General features: G+C 40.4%; 1 protein-coding gene and 1 long non-coding RNA gene across 6 annotated transcripts in view; one reads left to right on the plus strand and one right to left on the minus strand.

Annotated features, from left to right (window-relative positions):
- The window catches only part of CAMTA1 (calmodulin binding transcription activator 1), a 913014-nt gene extending 892570 nt beyond the window's left edge, over positions 1 to 20444 (plus strand). For 3 of the 5 annotated variants that reach the window (XM_043531565.1, XM_043531568.1, XM_043531567.1), the window contains one exon: positions 17093 to 20444. In XM_043531565.1, the coding sequence (XP_043387500.1) occupies positions 17093 to 17156 (64 nt within the window). In that variant the 3' untranslated portion in view covers positions 17157 to 20444. Of the gene's footprint in view, positions 1 to 11213; positions 11384 to 17092 lie in introns of all 5 variants that reach the window. The other 2 variants (XM_043531564.1, XM_043531566.1) reach the window with 1 other exon arrangement.
- LOC122463240 lies at positions 26 to 17096 on the minus strand. Its single transcript, XR_006286409.1, has 4 exons — positions 16066 to 17096; positions 15057 to 15145; positions 1600 to 1740; positions 26 to 133 (listed from the first exon to the last, which is right to left on the minus strand). It is a non-coding gene; the product is annotated as an uncharacterized LOC122463240 (long non-coding RNA).
- Positions 20445 to 21643: the final 1199 nt, after the last annotated feature.

The following is a 21643-nucleotide window of genomic DNA, read 5'->3' on the forward strand; positions in this document are numbered from 1 at the left end:
TAGGAAGAGTCATTTGATTTCTTACCTCATGAAATCTGAAGTAAGAATCCTATGAAATGGAGTTCTAAACAGAGGTGGACCCAAATCCCTTCATTGTGCCATTTCTTTGAGTCTGACTTCTCTGATGTGATGCCTTGATAAAGGAAGGAGAATTTTGCTGCCATTCACAGACAGTTTAACAGATACAGATATTCTGCAAAGCTATCATCCAGCACAGTTTGGTTTATTTTTAGGAAATGAAGTCCAGTTCACAGTGAAGTGCTTTATACATCTTGCAGACTAATTAGAGAAAGCATGCAGAATTAGTATAGCCTTTTCCCTGCCATACTCCCTTACTAAAGGATTATTAGTCCATTGTTATTTGCTATTCTAATGCTCTCTGCAGAATGAGGCTGGGATTTTCAGACATGAGTTGGGTGTCTAGCTCCCCACAGCCCCTTTGAAAACATTAAGCCTGAGCTATTCATACTGAAAAGGAGAAATCAAATTGTTTTTAGAACCACGCATTTGTTTTCAATATATCAGCATTCATCAATTGCAAGGATAAATAATAAGTAAAAGTGATGACCTTTTTTTCTTAATGCAGGAATATATTTAAATTGCCCCCCCTTTGTGTGTGTGTGCGCGCGCGCGCAAACCAGAAGTTGGTCTCACTTTCTCTCTGGAAAATAAAATCATTTCCTTTTCATGTGCTCAGTAGGAGAAACTAAGGCAAAGCACAAGGCACGCCATCCTCCCATTAGAGCTGGGAACAGAATCCAAGAATCCTGCCTTCTAAGGCCTGATTGTGTGTTGCATTGGTATAAAATGTTACAGATCAGAATAGCATCATTTTATATTCACTTTACATGGGTGTAAACGACTGCACTTTGTGCAGGGCAGTGAGATTCAGACCCCTAATCTTCTGTTCTCTACACACACCCTTCCAGAGCTCAGAACAGAACACAGGCATCCTGATTCCCAGTCTCCTCACAGTGTCACTGCTGCTTGATGGTTTTCTGAACAGCTACCAGGGTGCTCGATTACAAGCTTGTCAGTTTCCCTGTGCTGCTTCTGAAGGCTCTTGCTGAGCAGTAGTGGGAGAGGCTAAGGAAAGGAGACTCTCTTCCCCTCTCCCAACAGCAACTAAACACTGCATCTGTGTTTCTGAAGTTGCTCAAAACTTTTCAGAGAAACAGAAAACTTAGGAGAAAAGAATCCAAAAGTTGGAGTTCGGGAAGAGACAGGAAGGTGGCTTTACCCTTCCTCCCAGTGGTGGAAAATGAAGAGGTTTCTAGATTTATCAGGCACCTAGAAAAGGGTCCAGAGACAGTACCCTAATGGGAATCCTGCTAGCTGGGACACGCTGTTTCTCGCCAATACGCTGTCCTGGATAAAATGGAGGACTTTCCATCTTTCATATTAATGTCTGTTTAACTGAGTTAGTAGTCATGGGGCTGGTAGGTGTTGGGCCTGTGCAGGTGTTTGTAGCTATATATCGGTGTGCTGTTTGCCACAAAGACCTGTGTTATGAGACTGCACTGAAGATGAGCATAATTGCAAATTAACAATTCATTATTCAAAAAGTTATGCTGCTTCCCCTCCAAACTCCTCTCCTACCATCACAGTTTTGCTGCTGCCTTTCAGTCTTCATCCTCTTCAGTGAATTGATCTTTATCTTCCCTGTCCCCCCATACAGTTAGCAGTTACCGCTCCAGTCCTCTGCTGCTTCGCTTGTCACCTTCTGCCCTTTCCCTTCACCTACAGACAAGAAGCAGCATAGGTTACCTGCTAAATTCACTTGCTCAACTATTGCAGAATGCATGAGGGGCTCTCATGCAAACTGCACTTCTTCCTGTAGAACAGGCTATGAAGCTCTGAAAGATTTCTTTCCAGCTTCCCAGCTATGCACGCAGGTAACACAGAACAAAAGTACTGGATTTGTAGCAGAAGTGAGTAAATGTTAAGAATTTCATTATTCTAGAAATAATAAAATGAGACTTACACTTTAATGTCTCAGAATGAGCCATTCAGGTTCAAAGCTGAACAGAAAAGCATGAGAGGGCACACATTAGGAATAGAGGAGAGAACAAAGAAATTGTGCCAACATGCCTTTCTATCCAAGAACAGGACTCCTAAAAGAATACATGCATGCTGCAGTCTCAAGATTACCTGCAACCGATACATCTTGCATGGTCTGCACTCTTAAAAGAGTCTGCTGAGAGGACTCTATAGGAGAATGTATGTTAGGTTTCTTCTTTGCGAGATGTCCCTGTGGGTGCTCCACTCCAGGTGAAGGTGCATCTCTGCGCCTTTGCTCAGAGAGTTTTGCAGCAGTGCCGTACGGGTCGTGCACTTGCGGTGCCTGTAACGCACCATTGGCGCCTCAATAGTGTGTGCGCGACCCAGACTCCTCCGTTCCTTCTCAGCCGTCCCCAGCCTGAGACATAGCTCAGAGTCTCATTGAAAACCTTCGTTTTTTCAAATAGATAGTAGTTTAAATTAGTAAATTAGGTTAGTTTAGATGAGTTAAGTTTCAGTTGTTACCCTTTCGTCCTGTTTCAAAAAAAGAAAAATTATATCCTGTAGCTTAGTTAGAAGTAGCTAGGAAAATGCCTGGTTCGCCAGGTTTTAAAAGATGCACAACGTGCAGAGAGGGCAATGCCTATCTCAAATGGACATGCTCAATGTGTCCATTTGTCTGGGGGAATCTCACATTTCCCAGAAATATGCCCATTGTAATAAACTGAAAGCTAGGGCACGAAAAGATAAAGACCTGAGATTTACACTCATCCTAATGGAAAAGTCCCTCAAACCAGCCTCTGACCCTGGACCAGAGTCGTCATCTTGCCAAAGGTCACCAGTTTCCTCACCGCCTAGATCAGTGGTGGGTAATCGGTGGCCCATCAGAGTAATCTGATTGCGGGCTGCGAGACATTTTGCTGGTGTTGACCGTCCACAGGCACAGCCCCCCGCAGCTACCAGTGGCTGTGGTTCGCCATTCCCGGCCACTGGGAGCTGCGGGAAGTGGCAGCCAGCATGTCCCTGCAGCCTGCTGCTTCCCGCAACTCCCACCACTGGCCTACATCCTCTAAGGACAAATAAAATGGTGGAAAAATGGCCAGCTTCTTCACCTCACAGAGAACAGACCACTGTAAAATGGTTGCTGACCAAATTGCTCTCATCGGTGCCGGCCACTCCGTGACTCAGCACATAGGGCACTCCAGGCACCTTCGGCACCAACCACTCAGGTGTCGATGCTAATGTCTCTAAGTTGCCTGCCTCCACCACAGCACCGTCAGTAGCGCCAAAGGAGATGGTACTGACAACCGCTCCTAATCCCATGCTGCAGGCTAATGTGCCTAATGCGACGGCGCCACCACCCTTTACCTCAGCACACAGCACAACCGCTCCGATCGGCACCCTGCTCCTTGGAACTGATGCTCTCAGCACCATTCCGTTTCCTGCATCATAAAGATTTGGTGGTCTCCCCAGCTCCAGAATCCCCTCTATTAGGCACCGATGTCTCACCGGGGCCCACGGTACTGCACCAACAGCTCTCTCCGATACCATCACTGTTCTCCATTCTTCCCCGATCAGGACCCTGATTATTGCTGGACCACCACAGTCCTCATATTCTCATGATCTATCACCTTGGTATGGTCACCCATGGATGGAACCACCAGTGCCCTTCCCCGGTCACTGGTCATACTGGAGTCCCTGGGGTTCCTTTAGAAGGCACCATAGCAGGTACCACAGGCCACATAGGGAAGACACCAGACTCTCTCCTACACCTTCGGAGGCTTTAGCGGTGGACATACGGGAGGGAGCCCATGATTCAACAAGAAGAGAACATGGCTCCTGACACCTCACCAACCAATAATAATTCCTCTTCCTCAACAGACAAGGCTATTATGTCTCCACCACCAACCACTGCATAAGACTTTACCCACTTTCAGGACCTGTTCAAAAGAGTGGCTAACGAGCTTAATATCGCCCTGGAGGAAGTGTCAGACACGCAGCATGAGTTAACCGATATCTTACAGATATCTGTCTCCTTCAAGATAGCTTTGCCCATTAATGGGGTCATCGTGGAACTTGCCAAGATGGTGTGGCAAACTCCAGCCACAATACCCCCAACCTACAAGAGGGCGGTCCAAAAATGTTATGTTCCCTACAAGGGATCTCGGGTCCTCTTTTCACACTCAGTACCCAACTCGCTGGTAGTGAAAGCGGCCAATCAAAGGAGCAAACAACAACACTTTAGGTCCACTCCTTCTGATAAGGAGAGTAAGATGCTGAATCTATTTGGCCACAAGGTATACTCTTTCTTCTACACTACAATTTCGGGTGGCGAATTATGCAGCTTTACTTGCCAAATATGACCACAGGAATTATGGCAAATTTATGGAATTTATTAATGACATTCCTGAGGAAAAGCGACAATTCAAATGCCTGGTCTCTGAAGGAGAGATGATTTCGCGCACGGCTCTATAGGCCACACTGGATGCTGCTGACATGGCCACCGCTACAGTTGTAGTCATGCGCTGTAGTCATGGTTCAATTCTTTGTCATTTCCACGGGAGATAAAAAATACTGTCGAAGATTTCCATTTTGATGGAGAAAAACTGTTCACAGCCAAAACCAATTAAGTGCTGCACACCATGAAGGATTCACGGGCCATCCTCCGGTCCCTGGGCATCCATACACCTGCCACAAGAAGGAGACAACCGTATCAACAACCTAGATACCCGTCCTACACACAGCAATACCAAACACCATACGATCAACAGCAAAGACATAGGCAGAGACCACAACGACGATGCCCTCCACCACCACCGGCATCTCCACCTATTTCCTCCAATAAGCAAATTTGAAGTCTTGGTTGAAGGTCAGGAAGACCTCTCACCCGTTTCAGCACTTACACCATCCATCCAGCTTTTTGGAGACTGTTTGCTCCCATTCTATCCCAATTGGGTGGCTATCGCCACAGACAAATTGGCCCTGGAAGTCATCAGATCGGGCTATACCATTCCTTTCATGTCTTATACCCCCCTCTTCACCCTGCCGTCCCCGTCCCTCTTCAGGGACCCCTCATTATGCAGGAGGTAGAACATTTCCTCCAACTAGGGGCAAATGAACCTATTCATGACGGCTCGCAACACAAAATGCCCCAAATTCTGCTCCTGAGCCTGTTTGGGGAAATAATCAATGGGGGACGCAGTCATGATCAGTTGGAACACAGACCTTCTATATGCATTCCCGCTGATACCATTACTACCCAGAGTAATATAGAAAATAAGGACCAACAGGGCCAAGGTCATCTTAATAGCCCCCACATGGCCGAGACAAGTGTGGTATCCGTAAATTACATAGATGTTGGCATGTATCACTATCACACTCCCTCTTCAGACTGATCATCTGACACAACGGGAGGGCCAATTCCAACATAGGGATGCTACATCTGAAGGCCTGGCTCCTCCATGGCTCTCTAATGAGGAGCTAGTTTGCTCTGAACAGGTCCAGCGGGTGCTACTACACAGCAGGAAACAGACTCCATGTAACACTTATCTCCATAAGTGGAAAAGATTTACTTCATGGTGTGCTGCTAGACAAACCGTCACAACATCTACACCTCTTCTAATTGTACCTGACTACCTCTTAGAATTGAAACAGACTGCTCTATCCCTCAGCTCAGTTAAGGTACATCTTAACTGATCTTGCGGCTATCTTTACCTTTCACCAAAAAATCAGCAACACTACAATCTTTGCTCACCCAATCACAAAACAATTCCTTAAGGGCATCCAAACCCTTTATCCGGACGTGAGACCACCTACGCAACCCCGGAACTTAAACTTGGTCCTTAAACAGTCCTCATGCTTAAACCCTTCGAACCTCTAGCAAACTGCTCCCTACTACACCTCTCCATGAAGGTGGTGTTTCTAATAGCAATCATATCAGCCAGAGGAGTGGGAGAAATCAGAGCGCTTATGGCAGACCCACCATATACCATCTTTTATAAAGATAAAGTAACGTTAAGTACCCATCCCAAATTCCTTTCCAAAATACATTCCTCCTTCCATATCAATTAACCGATACATGTACTAACCTTCTCCCCTAAAGCACACGCCAACGCTTTTGAGGCTATGATGCACACCCTCGATGTTAGGAAAGCACTGTCTTTTTACTCGGACAGGACCAAGCCATTTAGAGTCTCATGGAAGCTTTTTATCTCCATAGCAGAAAGTTCTAAGGGTAACTCCATATCCACTCAAGTATCTCTAGATGGATATCTGGATGCATTCGCTTATGCTATCAATTAAAAGGCATACAACCTCCAGCAGGGATCAAGACACGCACACTACTAGATCCATATTGGTGTCAGTAGCATTCCTACACAACGTTCCCCTTATAGACATTTACAAGGCCACCACCTCTGGGCCTCAGAACATACCTTTGCTAAACAATATGCTGTCACACAAGGCCTTCAGGCAGATTCTCGACTTGGTTGAACTGTGCTATCAGTTGTTTTTCTGCCAACTCTGAAGCCCCTACCATCCTAGGCGGGCACTGCTCTTCAGTCACCTGAAGTGGAGCACCCACAGGGACATCTCTCTCGAAGAAAAGGTTACTCATCTTGTGCAGTAACTCAGGTTCTTCGAGATGAGTGTCCCTGTGGATGCTCCACTACCCACCGTCCTCCCCTCTACTTCGGAGTTAGGGGCAGACTCCAGGGTAGAGAAGGAACTGAGGAGTCTGGATCACACGTGTGCTGTTGAGACGCCAGCAGCGTGCGAGGTAGGCACTGCGCCTGCACAACCTGTATGGGCACTGCTGCAAAACTCTCTGAGCAAAGGCGCAGGGATGCACCTTCACCTGGAGTGGAGCACCCACAGGGACACTCATCTCAGAGAACCTCAGTTACTGCACAAGGTGAATAACCTCGTCGCATTCAATAATGAAAATAAAGACCCAGGTAATTTTGAAGGGAGAGAGATTGGGGGACTGAGCATTGATTTCAGTGGAGCTATGGCACGTTATACCAGCTGAGGATCTGCCCCTGGGATTTTAGTGTGGCGCTCTGCAGCGGCTAGAGTTCAGTGCTACCTGTGAATGGAATGTATTTAACATAAGAATTCTCTTGCTATTGTTGCAGTTTAAATGAATTGTAGGGCATATCGGAAACTACAGGTGCAGTACTTGTGCAGGTGTCTCCATAGGCTATATATAGTAGGATGGATGGGATTCAAATCTCTTGGTTACACACTGGTGCGAAATATTTAAATGGCTTGATTATGTGACCAAAAAGCAGCCAGGAACATCAATCACTTCGCTTTTATTTGAATTGTATATGATTTCACTGTCTGTCTGTATCACAGTCTGATATATAATAAAACATTGATTCCTCAAATGTTTAAAAAAAAATGCTCTGAAGTTTCACTGTAAGTAGCTGAAATTAATGAGAAATTGTCTAAATTAAATTATTCTATTCTGTTACAAGAATGTATGCGGAGCACAATTTAACACCTCCCACCTTTTAATGTACAGCAGATATGAGTGGATTTTTTTGGTCCATTTCCCATTCAATGGCTCACCTCTCCATCTACCACTAAGATCTACAGTGATAGTTCTTAGCCCACGTGATTTTCCAAATAAAACAAAGGAATCTTCTTATACTATAGATGTAAATGGCTTCATGTATATTGTATAAATTAAATAATATATAACCGTCCCTGACATCTGAGATAGTAAGGAAGCAGCAGATGTTCATAGATTTTTCTTAAGACCTACCTTTAATATGACATGTATAAGGAACTAACCACTATGCGAACTCTAGTTTGAGGTGCACAGGGGAGACTTGGCATTTATCTAGAATAACTGAGGAAAAAATATATTGCAAATGGATATATGTATGTAAAAATGGTCCACATATGATTGTTCCCTCTACCCCATATGTCAGTTGTCTTTGTACATACTTGCATAGTGCCTAGCTCAGTGGGGCCCAATCCTTGATTAGGACCTTTGGGATCCACTGTAATACAAATAATTAAAGAATGTGAATCAGGTAAGTACAGCCATTGACTAATGACTTTAAATCAAGCAGTTTTTCAATGAATAATGGGTTATGTGCACAAGGGGACTGTAAATACCTTTTAGCACGGTGCATCAGAAATCATTCTAAGTGCACAGTTCTCATTTTCACAATAAACCACAGTTTCTGCTTCTTACTCTCGCAATCTGTACTAGTATTTTTTCTATATATTTGGAAAATGTAAGTGATGAGCTGCTGCTAGGCGTATCACCTGCCGCTCTGCTGAAGCATAAGAGACTTATTCTTTATTGCTGTAAATGTGCATGTATCAACATGCACACAAACCCTGTATGTGCATGTACAACCCATACAGTACACTAACACTCACACACACTGACATGCACAAACTGACACACCCCACACATACTGAATGTATATGCATACACACACGTGTTTGTGTTGCACGCACAGTGACAACACGCAGACAGATTTTTAGTAGGGCTGTCAATTAATCACAGTTAACTCTCGTGATTAACTCAAAAAAATTAACTGTGATGAAAAAAAGGTACCGCAATTAATCGCACTGTTAAACAATAGAATACCAATTGAAATTTAGTAAATATTTTTGGATGTTTTTCTACATTTTCAACTATTTTGATGTCTATTACAACACAGAATACAAAGTGTACCGTTCTCACTTTATATTTTTTATTACAAATATTTGCACTGTAAAAACGATTAAAAAATAGTTTTTAATTCACCTCATACAAGTACTGTAGTGCAATCTCTATCGTGAAAGTGTAATTTACAAATGTAGATTTTTTTTTTTGTTTTGTTTTTGAGTGCAGTTATGTAAAACTCTAGAGCCTACAAGTCCACTACTACTTGTTCAGCCAATCGCTAAGACAAACAAGTTTGTTTACCTTTATGGGAGATACTGCTGCCTGCTTCTTATTTACGTCACCTGAAAGTGAGAACAGGTATTCACATGGCACTGTTGTAGCTGGCATCGCAAGATATTTACGTGCCAGATATGCTAAACATTCGCATGCCCCTTCATGCTTCAGCCACCATGCCGGAGGACATGCTTCCATGCTGCTGCTGATCGTTAAAAAAATACTGCGTTAATTAAATTTGTAACTGAACTCCTTGGGGGAGAATTGTATGTCCCCTGCTCTGTTTTACCCGCATTCTGCCATCTATTTCATGTTATAACAGTCTCAGGTGATGACCCAGCACATGTTGTTTGATTTACGAACACTGTCACTGCAGATTTGACAAAATGCAAAAAAGGTACCAATGTGAGATTTCTAAAAATAGCTATAGCTCGAACCTCGACCTAAGGTTTAAGAATCTGAAGTGCCGTCCAAAAGCTGAGAGGGACGAGGTGTGGAGCATGCTTTCGGAAGTCTTAAAAGAGCAACACTCTGATGCAGAAATTACAGAACCCAAACCACCAAAAAAAAAATTAACCTTCTGCTGGTGGCATCTGACTCAGAGGATGAAAATGAGTATGCATCGGTCCACTCTGCTTTGGACCGTTATCAAGCGGAATCTGTCATTAGCATGGATGCATATCCTCTGGAATGGTACATGAAGGGACATATGAATCTTTAGCATATCTGGCACATAAATATCTCGCAATGCCAGTTACAACAGTGCCATGCAAATGCCTGTCTCACTTTCAGGTGACATTGTAAACAAGAAGCAGGCACCATTATCTCCTGGAAATGTAACCAAGCTTTGTTTGTCTGAGTGATTGGCATAAGTAGGACTGAGTGGACTTGTAGGCTCTAAACTGTTACACTGTTTTATTTTTGAATGCAGTTATTTTTTTGTACATAATTTAACATTTGTAAATTCAACTTTCATGATAAAGAAATTGCACTACAGTACTTGTATTAGGTGAATTGAAATACTTTTTTTTTACAGTGCAAATATTTATTAAAAATAGAAAGTGAGCACTGTACACTTTGTATTCTGAGTTGTAATTGAAATCAATATATTTGAAAATGTAGAAAACAGCCAAAAATATTTAAATAAATGGTATTATATTATTGTTTAACAGTTCGATTAATTGTGATTAATTTTTTAATCGCTTGACAGCCCTAATTTTTAGTTTATATTATGAGGTTTCATTATTTGAAGGGGGGGAAAAAAAAGCAAAGGGGAGAAGGTGTTCTCCCAAAGAATTACCTGGATTAAATATAACAGATTTCCCAGAGCAGGCTAAGATTTTTTGGGTGGGATTTAAGTAAGAATGCTGCAGATCTCAAAGTGCCTTATTTAGTCACTATTAATTGGCTACATTACTGCAGCAGTGATAATGTGCTGTTTCAGAAGGAACTGGTAATAATAACCTACCATTAGTAGCTCCTTTCATCCCAAATTAACCTTGGAGAGATTTCAGCTATGCCGAATCTCTACTACTCTCCCCTGAACATATAAAATGTTCACCTGTTCCTTTGTTTAAACTTCCTATTAACCTCCCACATGCAAGTTTTGTTCAGAATACAGATGCAGGCTGCAGCTACAAGACACTCACAGAGAGATGTGTGACACTCCAGTGACCCTTTCTCCCATTATTCTGAGGAGCTGGTATTCATAACAATCAGGTCTTCCTGAACTGTTGTACTGGTTAAACTACTATCTGCTTACAGCAAAGGTTCTAGCCTGTTTTCTTGGGCAGAACAAGCAAAATTACCATAAGAAACAAGCAATAATATAAGGAATAAATTCATTTATGGCAGCATCCTTTTAAAAACTTCATCCCATCGGTTATATGTGGTTCTCTGCTTTTGGGAGGGTATATGTACCTGTGATGTCAATTACTCTGGTAAGTACAACTTCTTTATTTCATGCCTGAATGAACAACCCCATAAAATGTCCTTTGTTGCTCTCTGCAGGCCAGTCCTTCCCCCAGCAGTTCAAAGATACAGCCTCTCCCACCCTTGTACACCAAGGTTCTTTTAATAAAAGCAGCAAATGTGTGATACGCAGCAGCCATTGCACTAAATACCCAATTTCGTATGTGTCTTGTAGTAACATTAAGAATGGGGGCAATGTTCGGGGGAGGGGGCAAAGCCCTCTCCTGAGTGATCCAATGTAAGGATAATGGGAGAAAAATGTTATGTGGGGCGTGTGTCAAGGTGGCTGTAATGAAAGTTTCCAAAATAATTTTGTTTCATTTACCTTTTGCAGGGACTGAATGTTTTTGTTGTGTTAAATTGCAGGCCCCATGCTCTGGGGTGTCATTCTTATTGGGCCTTTCTGTCTTTTTTGTTTTGCAATCCAAATGAGATATCTGGAAAAAGGCAAGAGCTCCCATTTCCTAAATTTCACACAAGTCAATTCAGCTCTCAGAGCAACAGGTAACTGACTAAAAAGCTTTCTGTGGCTCTAATTCACTCTGTCCTTTATATTACTGACCTCCAGCATTGCCAGAACTTTTTTGCTGTAAACTCACTTACTCATTGAACATTTCCCTGGCTGGGCATTATAGAGTATTTTTTATGAAACAGCTTTGCCTTATGCTTTACCCATGAAGCTACTGTCTGCTGTAACTTTTCTAAGTAGGCCTAATTCATTTGCTCACAAATTCTCATATGAAATTTGAGGGAAATAATATAATACAAACTGCTGCTGGCTTTCAGGGCTGTTGCTTACTACATTGCTTCAGCACATAACAATGCAACTTTGAATAAGTAATAAAATCCAAAGGTCATGAGAACTGTCTAGCTGGGGCACTTTTGGAGCTGTGGGATTGTTTGTGATCTTCACGCATCACAGGGTCACAGCTCAAAAGCTCTGTTCACATTTAAAAGAACCAAACCTCACAGTTAACTTACTAGAACACCATAAAAGGGAGGCAGTGATACTCCCTGTCACCCTGGCTTACTCAATCCAGGTGCCCTTCACTCACTTGTGAAGAATGACCCTGTACCTGGAGGTGGCCAGCGTGGCCTCTGGCCAAAATGTGTGATTCAGAGGTCTCCAGTGGAGCCTTTGACACTGGGTCCCTACCTCATACAGATACACAAAAAAATAAATTCACCTTCTTCCCAATTCTACGCACCATTCACAGGGGCCAATGCAACAGCATCACAGCTCTTCTTGATGAAGGCTGCATGTGGGGCAGCGCTCCAGTGCCTCAGGCTACAGAGTTCACATTTCAGCACCAGCAGGACTTCACTTGAACAGCCCTGTCAGCCACATCACAGCACTAAGAGGCACTTTTAAAAATGCCCTTAACTAATGAGAACATGCATATAGAGCTGAGACAAGTTACAGCCCCCACCTAAAACTTGGGCCTAGTGCTACTTCTGCCCATGGCTGCCCTGACTTAAGGTACTGACACCTGTGACTGCAATTTGGAGTCTGCTCACATCCAGATGAACCATCCACTCGGAGAGCAGCCATTTTGGGGGCAAAAGCCTCCTTCATTTTATAAAAATCTGGTACAATTTTTTATTTCTGGTGGGTTGCTAATGCTGGCAAAGGAAGGGAGTCTTCACAGATCTCAGCCCCCTTCCCCACCTGAAATTCAAAGTGAAAAGAGATGAAACAAGGTGCAGAGAATGTCTTGGCTAGTTGAGGTAAGGCAGCACCAGCTGTCACTGTCTTGTGAGCAGCACTGCTATTATGAATTTCTATTTACAGGGGTTATAATTTGTCCAGGAATCCATCTTGAATCACATTTTCATATTTTGAAATTTTAGTTTGTACTTTTTTTTTTTTTTACATTGAGTGCTAGGAAGTGGAAGATAACTGGCCTGTTCTAGTTTATATCACTGTAAAAACATCACCAAATAAAAATGGCACTCATCAAGAAATGATTTTTGTTTAATTATGGAAGTATTAAAGGCTACTGCTGGGGACAAGAGTAACTACTTTCCAAGAGGGTTTCTGAAGCACTTGCATTGTGCACTTTTTATGTGACAAATTGGCAAGACTTCGGATTGAACGACTGGACAAAAAATAATCAGTTCAAAAACATTATCTCAGGTTCACCTGAGAGCAATTCAGAGCTATTTGGTCAGTAATAAGTATTTTAAATTCTATATAAGAAAAAACATGTATATGTTTTGTCTCAAACAATTTAAAAACAGCTCAGAAAAATGCAAAAAGAAGACTTTAACTCTGATTCCGTTTCTTCATTCTTGCACTTGGCACAGGGCTGGAGAAAAAAAGATCTTTGTGCCATCTCTGTGCCACCCAACTCCCAGTCCCCACTATACAAAAGAGCAGCCTCAGAGGTGCTTCAGTTTACATTCTAGCTGCACTGAGCCAGCCAAGAACAGCCAGCGCCTCCTCCACTACACCCAGCCTCCTTCTACTGAGGAGCAACAAAGAGCACAGGCAGAGCCATTCCAGTAGCTCTGTGTCAGCCAAGGAACCCCCTTGTATTGGGATATGTCACCTGGGCCCTGCTTTTCTAAGTATGAGTTAAAGATAAAACATCATCCTTAGATTTAATCTTCTTGATCGCTGTCTGTGTCACCACAACTTTCACAGTGTTTAGGCATATTCTTTGTATTAACATGCAGTACATTATAAAAATAAATGACTATCTGTATAAACATACACTCTCCTATCTTCCTTTCCCCCTCCCAACACACACGGGGCTATTGACTATGTGGGAAAATGTAACAAATTCAAAAAGTATTAACATTAGCATCATCTTTGAGTCATTTTCCAAATGCAGTGGAATACAAGGTTGTGAAGCACATGCGGTCTGTGAATGTAATTGTGCACTCTGCAGCATCTTTCACTAATGAACACACCATTGTTTTGTATTTTATACCTGGGAAACTCAGGAATGGTATGTTCTTTATGTTTAAGCATCAACCAACACCCCAGTTCCAAAATTTGTACAAACCTTGTAACTAGTACAGGACTCATTTGACCAAGAAAGGTGTTGCATATTTGTGAACAGGATCTGTACTAGTGCAAATATTGAATGGTACAGTAATCAACTTGCATTAGCATGCATATTCCAGTTAAACAGGTATGCACCAGTACAGATGTTGCATGTCCTAGGTTGAAGTTGGCAGCAAAGCATGTCTTGCATTTTTCCAGCAAAACTGTGCTCTGTTAGTGTAGAACTTGCATGTTGAAGTGCTAAACATGGAGACAGCATGTATCAGTAAGAGCCACAGCTTACCAATTGTGCATGTTCTCAATGAGACCTATAGCAATAACAGGTGAATTTTATATTACAGTAAGAGGTGCAACTGAAAAATGCACAAGTTGCACTACCTGTCCTGCATCGTAGATGATATCTTGTGCATATGTGTGATTAGTCTCAACATTAAATGTGAACTAGTGCACAGCTAGGGAGAAGTAACTTTTCTCTTTCCTGCTGCACAGAAAGAGAGCTTAAATTTTAACAAATAAGAATATTCTGAGTTTGTGTTTATTGGGTTAAATACCATATTATAAATTCCCTCTACTGGTTCTGAATATGTATATCCTGTAATACAAGAACAACAGGACCACCAGATAATTAGCAGAACAACCACAGTGAGCTGCAGAGAGAGAATATGGAGTAACCTCCATAGGACACAGAATGGAGAATTCCTCCCAGGCAACTGGAGTGAAATCCTGGATCTGTTGAAGTCAATGGGAGTTTCGCCATTGACTTCACTGGAGCCAGGATTTCACCTTAGCTCCCTTACCGCAGAAAAGAAAAGCTAGCCTTTGACATGTCTTTCACTGCAATACTTTTACTACACTACAAAACTGAGTTATTGTTTTACAGCAATGGGGCTCCCTGAGTCTATACTGGAATGGTTTAAATCCTAGTGTCAGTCAAAACTGTTTAGTGTTTCAAAATGTGGGAGTGAGATGCCACTTTCAGCCATAGTTCATGTTGTTAGTGTAGCCAGGGCTTCAGAGTCATGCCACATGTGATGAAATACAGCAGACCCTTTTTTCATTTTTGATCAGCAATATCCACACTCTGTGTCCTCCCAAGCATGGAATTCTCAAACACTTCAGTAAAATAAAGACAATGAGTAATGTTCTAAATGCATGCATACTGACCCGTGTGATCCATTCATTCATTGCTGGAACCTTTGCCCCTCAGTGTCACAAGCTTACGGGATGTCCTGAATGCTAGAGCTCTGATTTAGCTGAAAGATAGTTTAAAACACCTAGTTAAAAACATCAAATAGCTCCATACTGGCTACATTTCTACACAGGTGCACACGCACAAAGTTATTCCACATACAGTCACTGGGCCAAATTTAGAGATGATGTGTAAGTTTGTATTGGTTACACATCAATATGTAAGTATAAAAGAGTCTCTGGGCATAGGGGGCCAAAAGATAATGTAGTGGTGGATACCTACTTTAATTTGCACTCTTAGTTGCTCTTTCTGCTAAGCACCTCTGTTCTATCCCCATAGCATCTAAATTATGCAAACCTATGGCTCTGTTACATTCATTCAGATTTAGTTGGACTCCCTTATGCCCACTTACAGATGAGAAACTTGCAATACTTTATAAAGCACCTCTGAATTTGTCCCTTTGTAGTGTCTCTAAGTCAATTTGCTTAAGAAATTAATATACTAACAACTGTGTATGTGCTCTGCTAAATCCTTCTACTTTGGGTCATAATCACAACCTTTTGGGGGAAAACTACCCTCAGAATAACTGAGCAAGGACATGCAGACTCAGGCAGGTTTTTTTCACATAGATATGATTCTGTAGAAAGTAGCTTATTCCAATACACTGCATCTGAAATCAGGTTTAACATGCTGTTCATTCTGAACTGGAATTAATGCATTGTGATGGTTCATAGAAATGAGTCCGTGTCTAGCTAGAATGTCTAAAATTATTTTACTAAGTTATGTATATTGTAATAAAAAATAGTCAAAATCATATGGGTTATATAGTCCTAATGAGCTACTTCAACTCCAATACAAAAAACCCTGTGCAGTTCCTTTTGTGACACTGAGTGCTTTGTTTGACCAAGACGAGTTAAATTGAGCTATACGTAGTGGAGACAAAAGCAGAGGTATATAAAACTGCATTAGAAACTCATTCCTTACCTAACGATGACTGGGATCCCAAACTCTCTCCCTTGAATCTGGGTTCCTTACGAAGCAACTTGATAAAGGCTTGACAGTGCGATAGCCTAGGTCAATTCTGGATGTCTGCAGTTGTTTATTTAGTCACTTCAAGGAAGCCTCAGTGAAGTGACAAAGCAACAAAAAGCAAGAGTATGTTAACCAAGTAGTGGCCTTAATGGCTTTCTAGGCATGACACACATCATATTTAATTTGTTTAGTTTTAAATTTCCCACATTTTCACTTAACTAATGTACTACAGCTTTGTAAATAGCACCTAGATCCAATGGTAATAGATGCTACATAAATCAATGAATGCACTTGCATTTCTTAAGTGCTCACAACTGTAGCATCTGAATGCTCTTTACAGAGTTAGTACTCCATGGAGAGATCATCCCCCTGATTGTGGATTATGAAGATACAAATAAATATATCCTACAAGTATTCAGACTATTCAGATGCTGACAATGAGACTGAGATAATAAGTTGAAGTAACGTACCTGCTTTGCCACTGATGCCAGTATAAAGTCCATACACACATGTAAATTCTACTAATCTACGGTACTGTATAAATTAAGTAGAACTTTCCCATGGAAGTCTGGAATAAATCTCTTCTCCCCACAATGCTGGGTGCAGCAGCAGCTGCCCATGTTCAGTGTCCTACTTAGAAAAGGGGGCAGCACAGAAAGTGCGTTTTGCTCAAACTATCTGGTACATGAGGCAGCAGCAGAAAAGCAGTTGATGAAAAGCAGTCATAAAAGACAATTAATTAGGTAAGATGATTTGATAGTAGAATGAATTTGGGTATTAAATAAAGTTGTCCAGAAATGGGTTGCAAAAGGTGAATTCTTTCTGAATGAGTTTTTTCTCCCCTTCCCTGGCTCCCAATTGTTTACTTTAGGTAATGGCTACTTCATACTGGAAGTTGTAGTGAGGGATCCCTTTGACTTTTGCCTGTTGAAATTCGTTTGGAATAGAAATGTTATAGAGGGCCTTTTTATTGTTTCAGAGTGAAAGAATTGAAAAAGGCCAAGGAACTTGAAGATAAACAGCAGCATCCCGTAGCAATGTGACATTGCTTTTCAGACTGTTTTCATTTTCTGTTTTTAGCAGAGACATGCAACAACAAAAAACCCACTGCAGTTCTGGGAATCTCAGCTGCAGGATTTTAACAGTAATGTTTTGGTCATTGCATTTGCACTTTCATGGACAACTTTTAATTTGTTCAGCAAGACATCTTGGAACTCAATCTTCTGTTGGATCATGGGAAAAAAAACACCAGGAGGAATTTGTGAGTTGCTTCATTCTCTCCAAAAGAAGCGATTAATTATCCTTTTCATATAGGGCTGTATTAAAACGTGTGGAACTGTACAAATATTATACCAAAAATATTGTTAAAAGGTGGGAATGCACAAGCAACACAAGAATGCTATTCCTGCACCTGTCAATCATCTCCAAGAAACTGAAGCTTCAAGAGTCAGTGGCGGGGCTTAGATCAGTAAATCTTTATTGGGTACATGCATTCTCATTTCCTTTGCACTTCTGTCCTTTCTTTTTATTTGAATCTCTCTACAGCACACTTAATGCAACTTTTTAAATCTGCAGGTTTTTAATACATCCCGTGGAAATTTACAGAGTGGGTTGGCATATGAGGCAAACGGGTAATGCATGGGAAATAAAGAGAGCAGCTTGAGCAAGTTTTTAAAAGTTCCTTTTTTGGTATTTTTTCTAGAACCTGCAAGTATTTCAAGTGTCATGTACTTATTCTCATATTCAGCACTTTATTTTCTGGCCTTTTAATTATTTACTTAAAATAGTTTGTAACGTATGTAGCGCTTTTTTTTTTACAGTAATTTTGTTGTTCTGAGCAGTCACGTACATATGTTGCCTGGACATTTATACCACCTAAAGATCAGAGTGGTGCTCCATCCTGGCCAGTAAATTTCTTATTTTGGCTATTTCATCAAAATCTGGGCAGTTTCTGTATATATAGAAGGTAGAAATGGAAAATGAGAAATAATATTTGAAAGGGAATATATTGATTAATTACTAAATATTTTATTCACAAAGGGTTAATAACTTGGCAAGATAAAATTATTATTTGTATAGTTTTGTCTGAATGAGCGAAGAGTGTGGATGTATTGTTTGTACATATTGTATATATTAAAACAGAGATGTGCATGAATTCAAGAAAAAAGAAATGAAAAAAGCAAAGCATTAGTGGCTATGGTCTGTAAAATGAAACAAAAAACTTTATTTCACTATAAGAAACTTTATTTTAAATGTTCTTTAGAAGAACATTTTGCTAAAGCATGACTAAACTGCAAAAAAAAAAAAAAAGAGCTACTGTATTTAGACTTAGGAAAAAAAGGCAGAGTAACTTTACTAAAAAAGGATATGTTTACATTTGATTTTGGCTACCAGGAGGTTTTTTTTTTTTAATTTTATTTTTATTTTTTGCCAATGGTGCCAAGTAATGTGAATGCTAATATTGCTTAAGAAAATTAAGTTACTTTTGCAAAGCAGATAATCATAAGAATACAAAAACGTATCTAGCTTAACACCATACACTCACTCCAATAAAGAACACTTAGAATGAACATAAACTGAAAAAAGAAATAGTATGAAAGTAGAAAATATGTTTCACATTTTCATATCTCCTGCTGGAAGTCAGAAAATGTAATAAAAATGCACAAAAATTTAAAAAAATAAAAAGTAAAACTTAAAAGATGCAAACTGGTCTTGTAGGGGTGTCATGGTATATTGCTATTTCTACATAGTGAGGAGCCAAAGAAATCAGATACTTTTTAAATTGAAATACTAATTAAAAATTGTCATGAAGTTTAGACAATAGGGGCCTGATCTTAATTACACTAGTAAATATCAGGAGTAATTCTCCTGAAGTCAGTGCAGTTACTCTGGATTTACACAAGTGTAGCTGAAATCAGAAATTGCTTCTGTGACTTTATGTTGCTAGTACCAGTTTAAAATTTCCGAACGGTTGGTGTAAATTTTACATGGTTAGTTTTGAAATAGTTGCTCTTACCTGATCCTGGCCACCAACTAAAATGTTTAAACTCCAGGCTTTTTGTGAAGCCTAAAAATATTCACAAATGAGCTTTTAAACTGGTGTCTTTAAAAAAAGGGTAAACACAAAGATTGTGGCAAAAAACTGGGGTCAGTGCTCTTGGTGCCTTTTCTATAATTGTATCTGGTTTTTAATTACTTCCTTTCACTGCCAGCATTGAATTACAATATATGTGCTATATAGCTCTTTATCAGAACTCTGTACGTTTGTGAACTTCTACTTTATGACCTGATTCAATTAAAAAAAAATTGTCTGGCTCCCACACTGTGGCTGTGGAAGCCTCATAATCTCCATATATTTTATTGAAATGGAACCTTACACATTAAGTATTCCACACGCAAAGAATGGGAACGGAATTTGAAAATAAACTCCTTTGGAATGAACTGGAATGCTCTGTATTAATCCTGGAAATACTCTGACATTTTGAAATATAAATGTTTGTCCCATTGACTGGCATTATGACAAATATAATCTTTTCCTAACAAGAGTAATGACCTCAGTGGAAACATTTTAACCCCTTATATTTGTACTTAAAATTTTCAGTAAAATACAGAGCTATTTCAAGTTACCCTTCCAGATCCATAGGCCTGGTGGTGTACCTACTGATAAAGACCCTGATACAACAAAATATTTACACACATGCTTAATGTTAGCCATATGAGTAGTTCCATTAACTTAATGGAACTACTAACATGCTTAAAGTTAAGTATATCCTTAAGTACTTTGCTGAACAGGGCTGTAACCTTTCAGTGAATGTGACCACTGATGAGTTAAAAATGCTCTCCCATTGAAAAAGCTTTTCTGCTTACCCCTTTCTTGACTGTGGAACTTATTTCTGATAGAAGATACATAAGTGCAGCTTTCTTGGATAATCGGGATTCCCAAGTGCCAGGAGCAGGACCTTCTTCTGCCTCCTGAATATGGAATTGCTCCTTTGTGTAACACGTTTGACATAAGTAATACTGTGTGAAAGAAATAAAGAATATAACATGAACTCCCTATATGGTTGCACGCTTACAGCAGTTCCACACAGTAGTTGGTGCCCAACAGGGGGTCCCCAAGACTTGCATGTAAAACTAGTATAGATGTCTCTTTTTTGTAAGTTTTATTTTTGTAACTGTGCATGTAAAGCATCACTGAATCAATGGATCTGTTGAAGAACTCAGCTGCTGGAACCATGCAAAATGTTTTGAATTGCCCTTAAAATATGGAAAATGTTTTCTGAATGCTTTATATTCTTTCTGCTGTAAATTAAAAACAAAAAATTTCCCCATACTAAGTGTATTTCTTTTAACATTTTCTCTTCTATTTTAATCAAGAAGAAGCTGAAGATTCCTCAAGTATGTGTATATATATATCTATATCCTTGTAAAGTATGGATCTCTGTCACACACTTAAAAGACCTACTTGTAAATTCACATAGTCTTTTAACTGACTGAATTTCAAAGGTAAACATAATTTTTTAAAACAAATTCTGCTTTTAGTGTGTGTACAGCTCCCATTGGATTCAGTGGGATCCATGTACTCATGTGAGAGGAGAATGTGGTCCTTAAAATCTATAGTTAACAACTGTTTCAAAAGAGGGAAGCTAGGAAATAGGAAACACATTTATCTAATCAAAATTATCAACACGAGTGAAAAACTTGAAGTCACTTGGACCTCTCAGCCTGCGTATTGATGATGTACATTATATAGTCACAGGCCTGACTCTTTTCTGGGGTTTTTAATGTATACTCTTCATCAGGCATATTTCATAGAAGGGACCAAAATAATTTCTAGACTACTACTTTTAGAAAGGTTTCAGAGTAACAGCCGTGTTAGTCTGTATTTGCAAAAAGAAAAGGAGTACTTGTGGCACCTTAGAGACTAACCAATTTATTTGAGCATGAGCTTTCGTGAGCTACAGCTCACTTCATCGGATGCATCCACAGTATGCATCCGATGAAGTGAGCTGTAGCTCACGAAAGCTCATGCTCAAATAAATTGGTTAGTCTCTAAGGTGCCACAAGTACTCCTTTTCTTTTTACTTTTAGAAAAACATCCAATTTTGATTTTAAAATGGTCAGTGATGGAGAATCCACCACAACCCTTAGTAAATTGTTCCAGTCCACCAGTACATTTCAGAGCTCTAGTTGCACTTCAAGTAGTAAAACTGACTTTGTCTTCAGATTCAGGCCTTCATGATAACCCCAAGGTGCATTATAATTACTCAGAAATGCACTGCCTATCACAGTTTATTTTAGTTTAAGATGTTTTAAGCTCAGCCCAGAGACTATCATAGTGTTCTGCACCTACCACATGGGAGACTCGGGTACAACGCAGTGGTTCCCACGTCTTGCTTCTGAGTCTGGCAGCAAGAGGCAAATGTTATGTGAGGCTCCTTTTTTCCTTTCCTTATCCCAGGGGAAAAGAAATGTTCTTATGACAGTTAAACCAGATTTTACAGCAGAAAGGTAACCAGTTTCTCGGTTT

The sequence above is a fragment of the Chelonia mydas genome, chromosome 18 (genome assembly GCF_015237465.2).
Source record: "Chelonia mydas isolate rCheMyd1 chromosome 18, rCheMyd1.pri.v2, whole genome shotgun sequence".
NCBI classification, from domain to species: Eukaryota; Metazoa; Chordata; order Testudines; family Cheloniidae; genus Chelonia; species Chelonia mydas.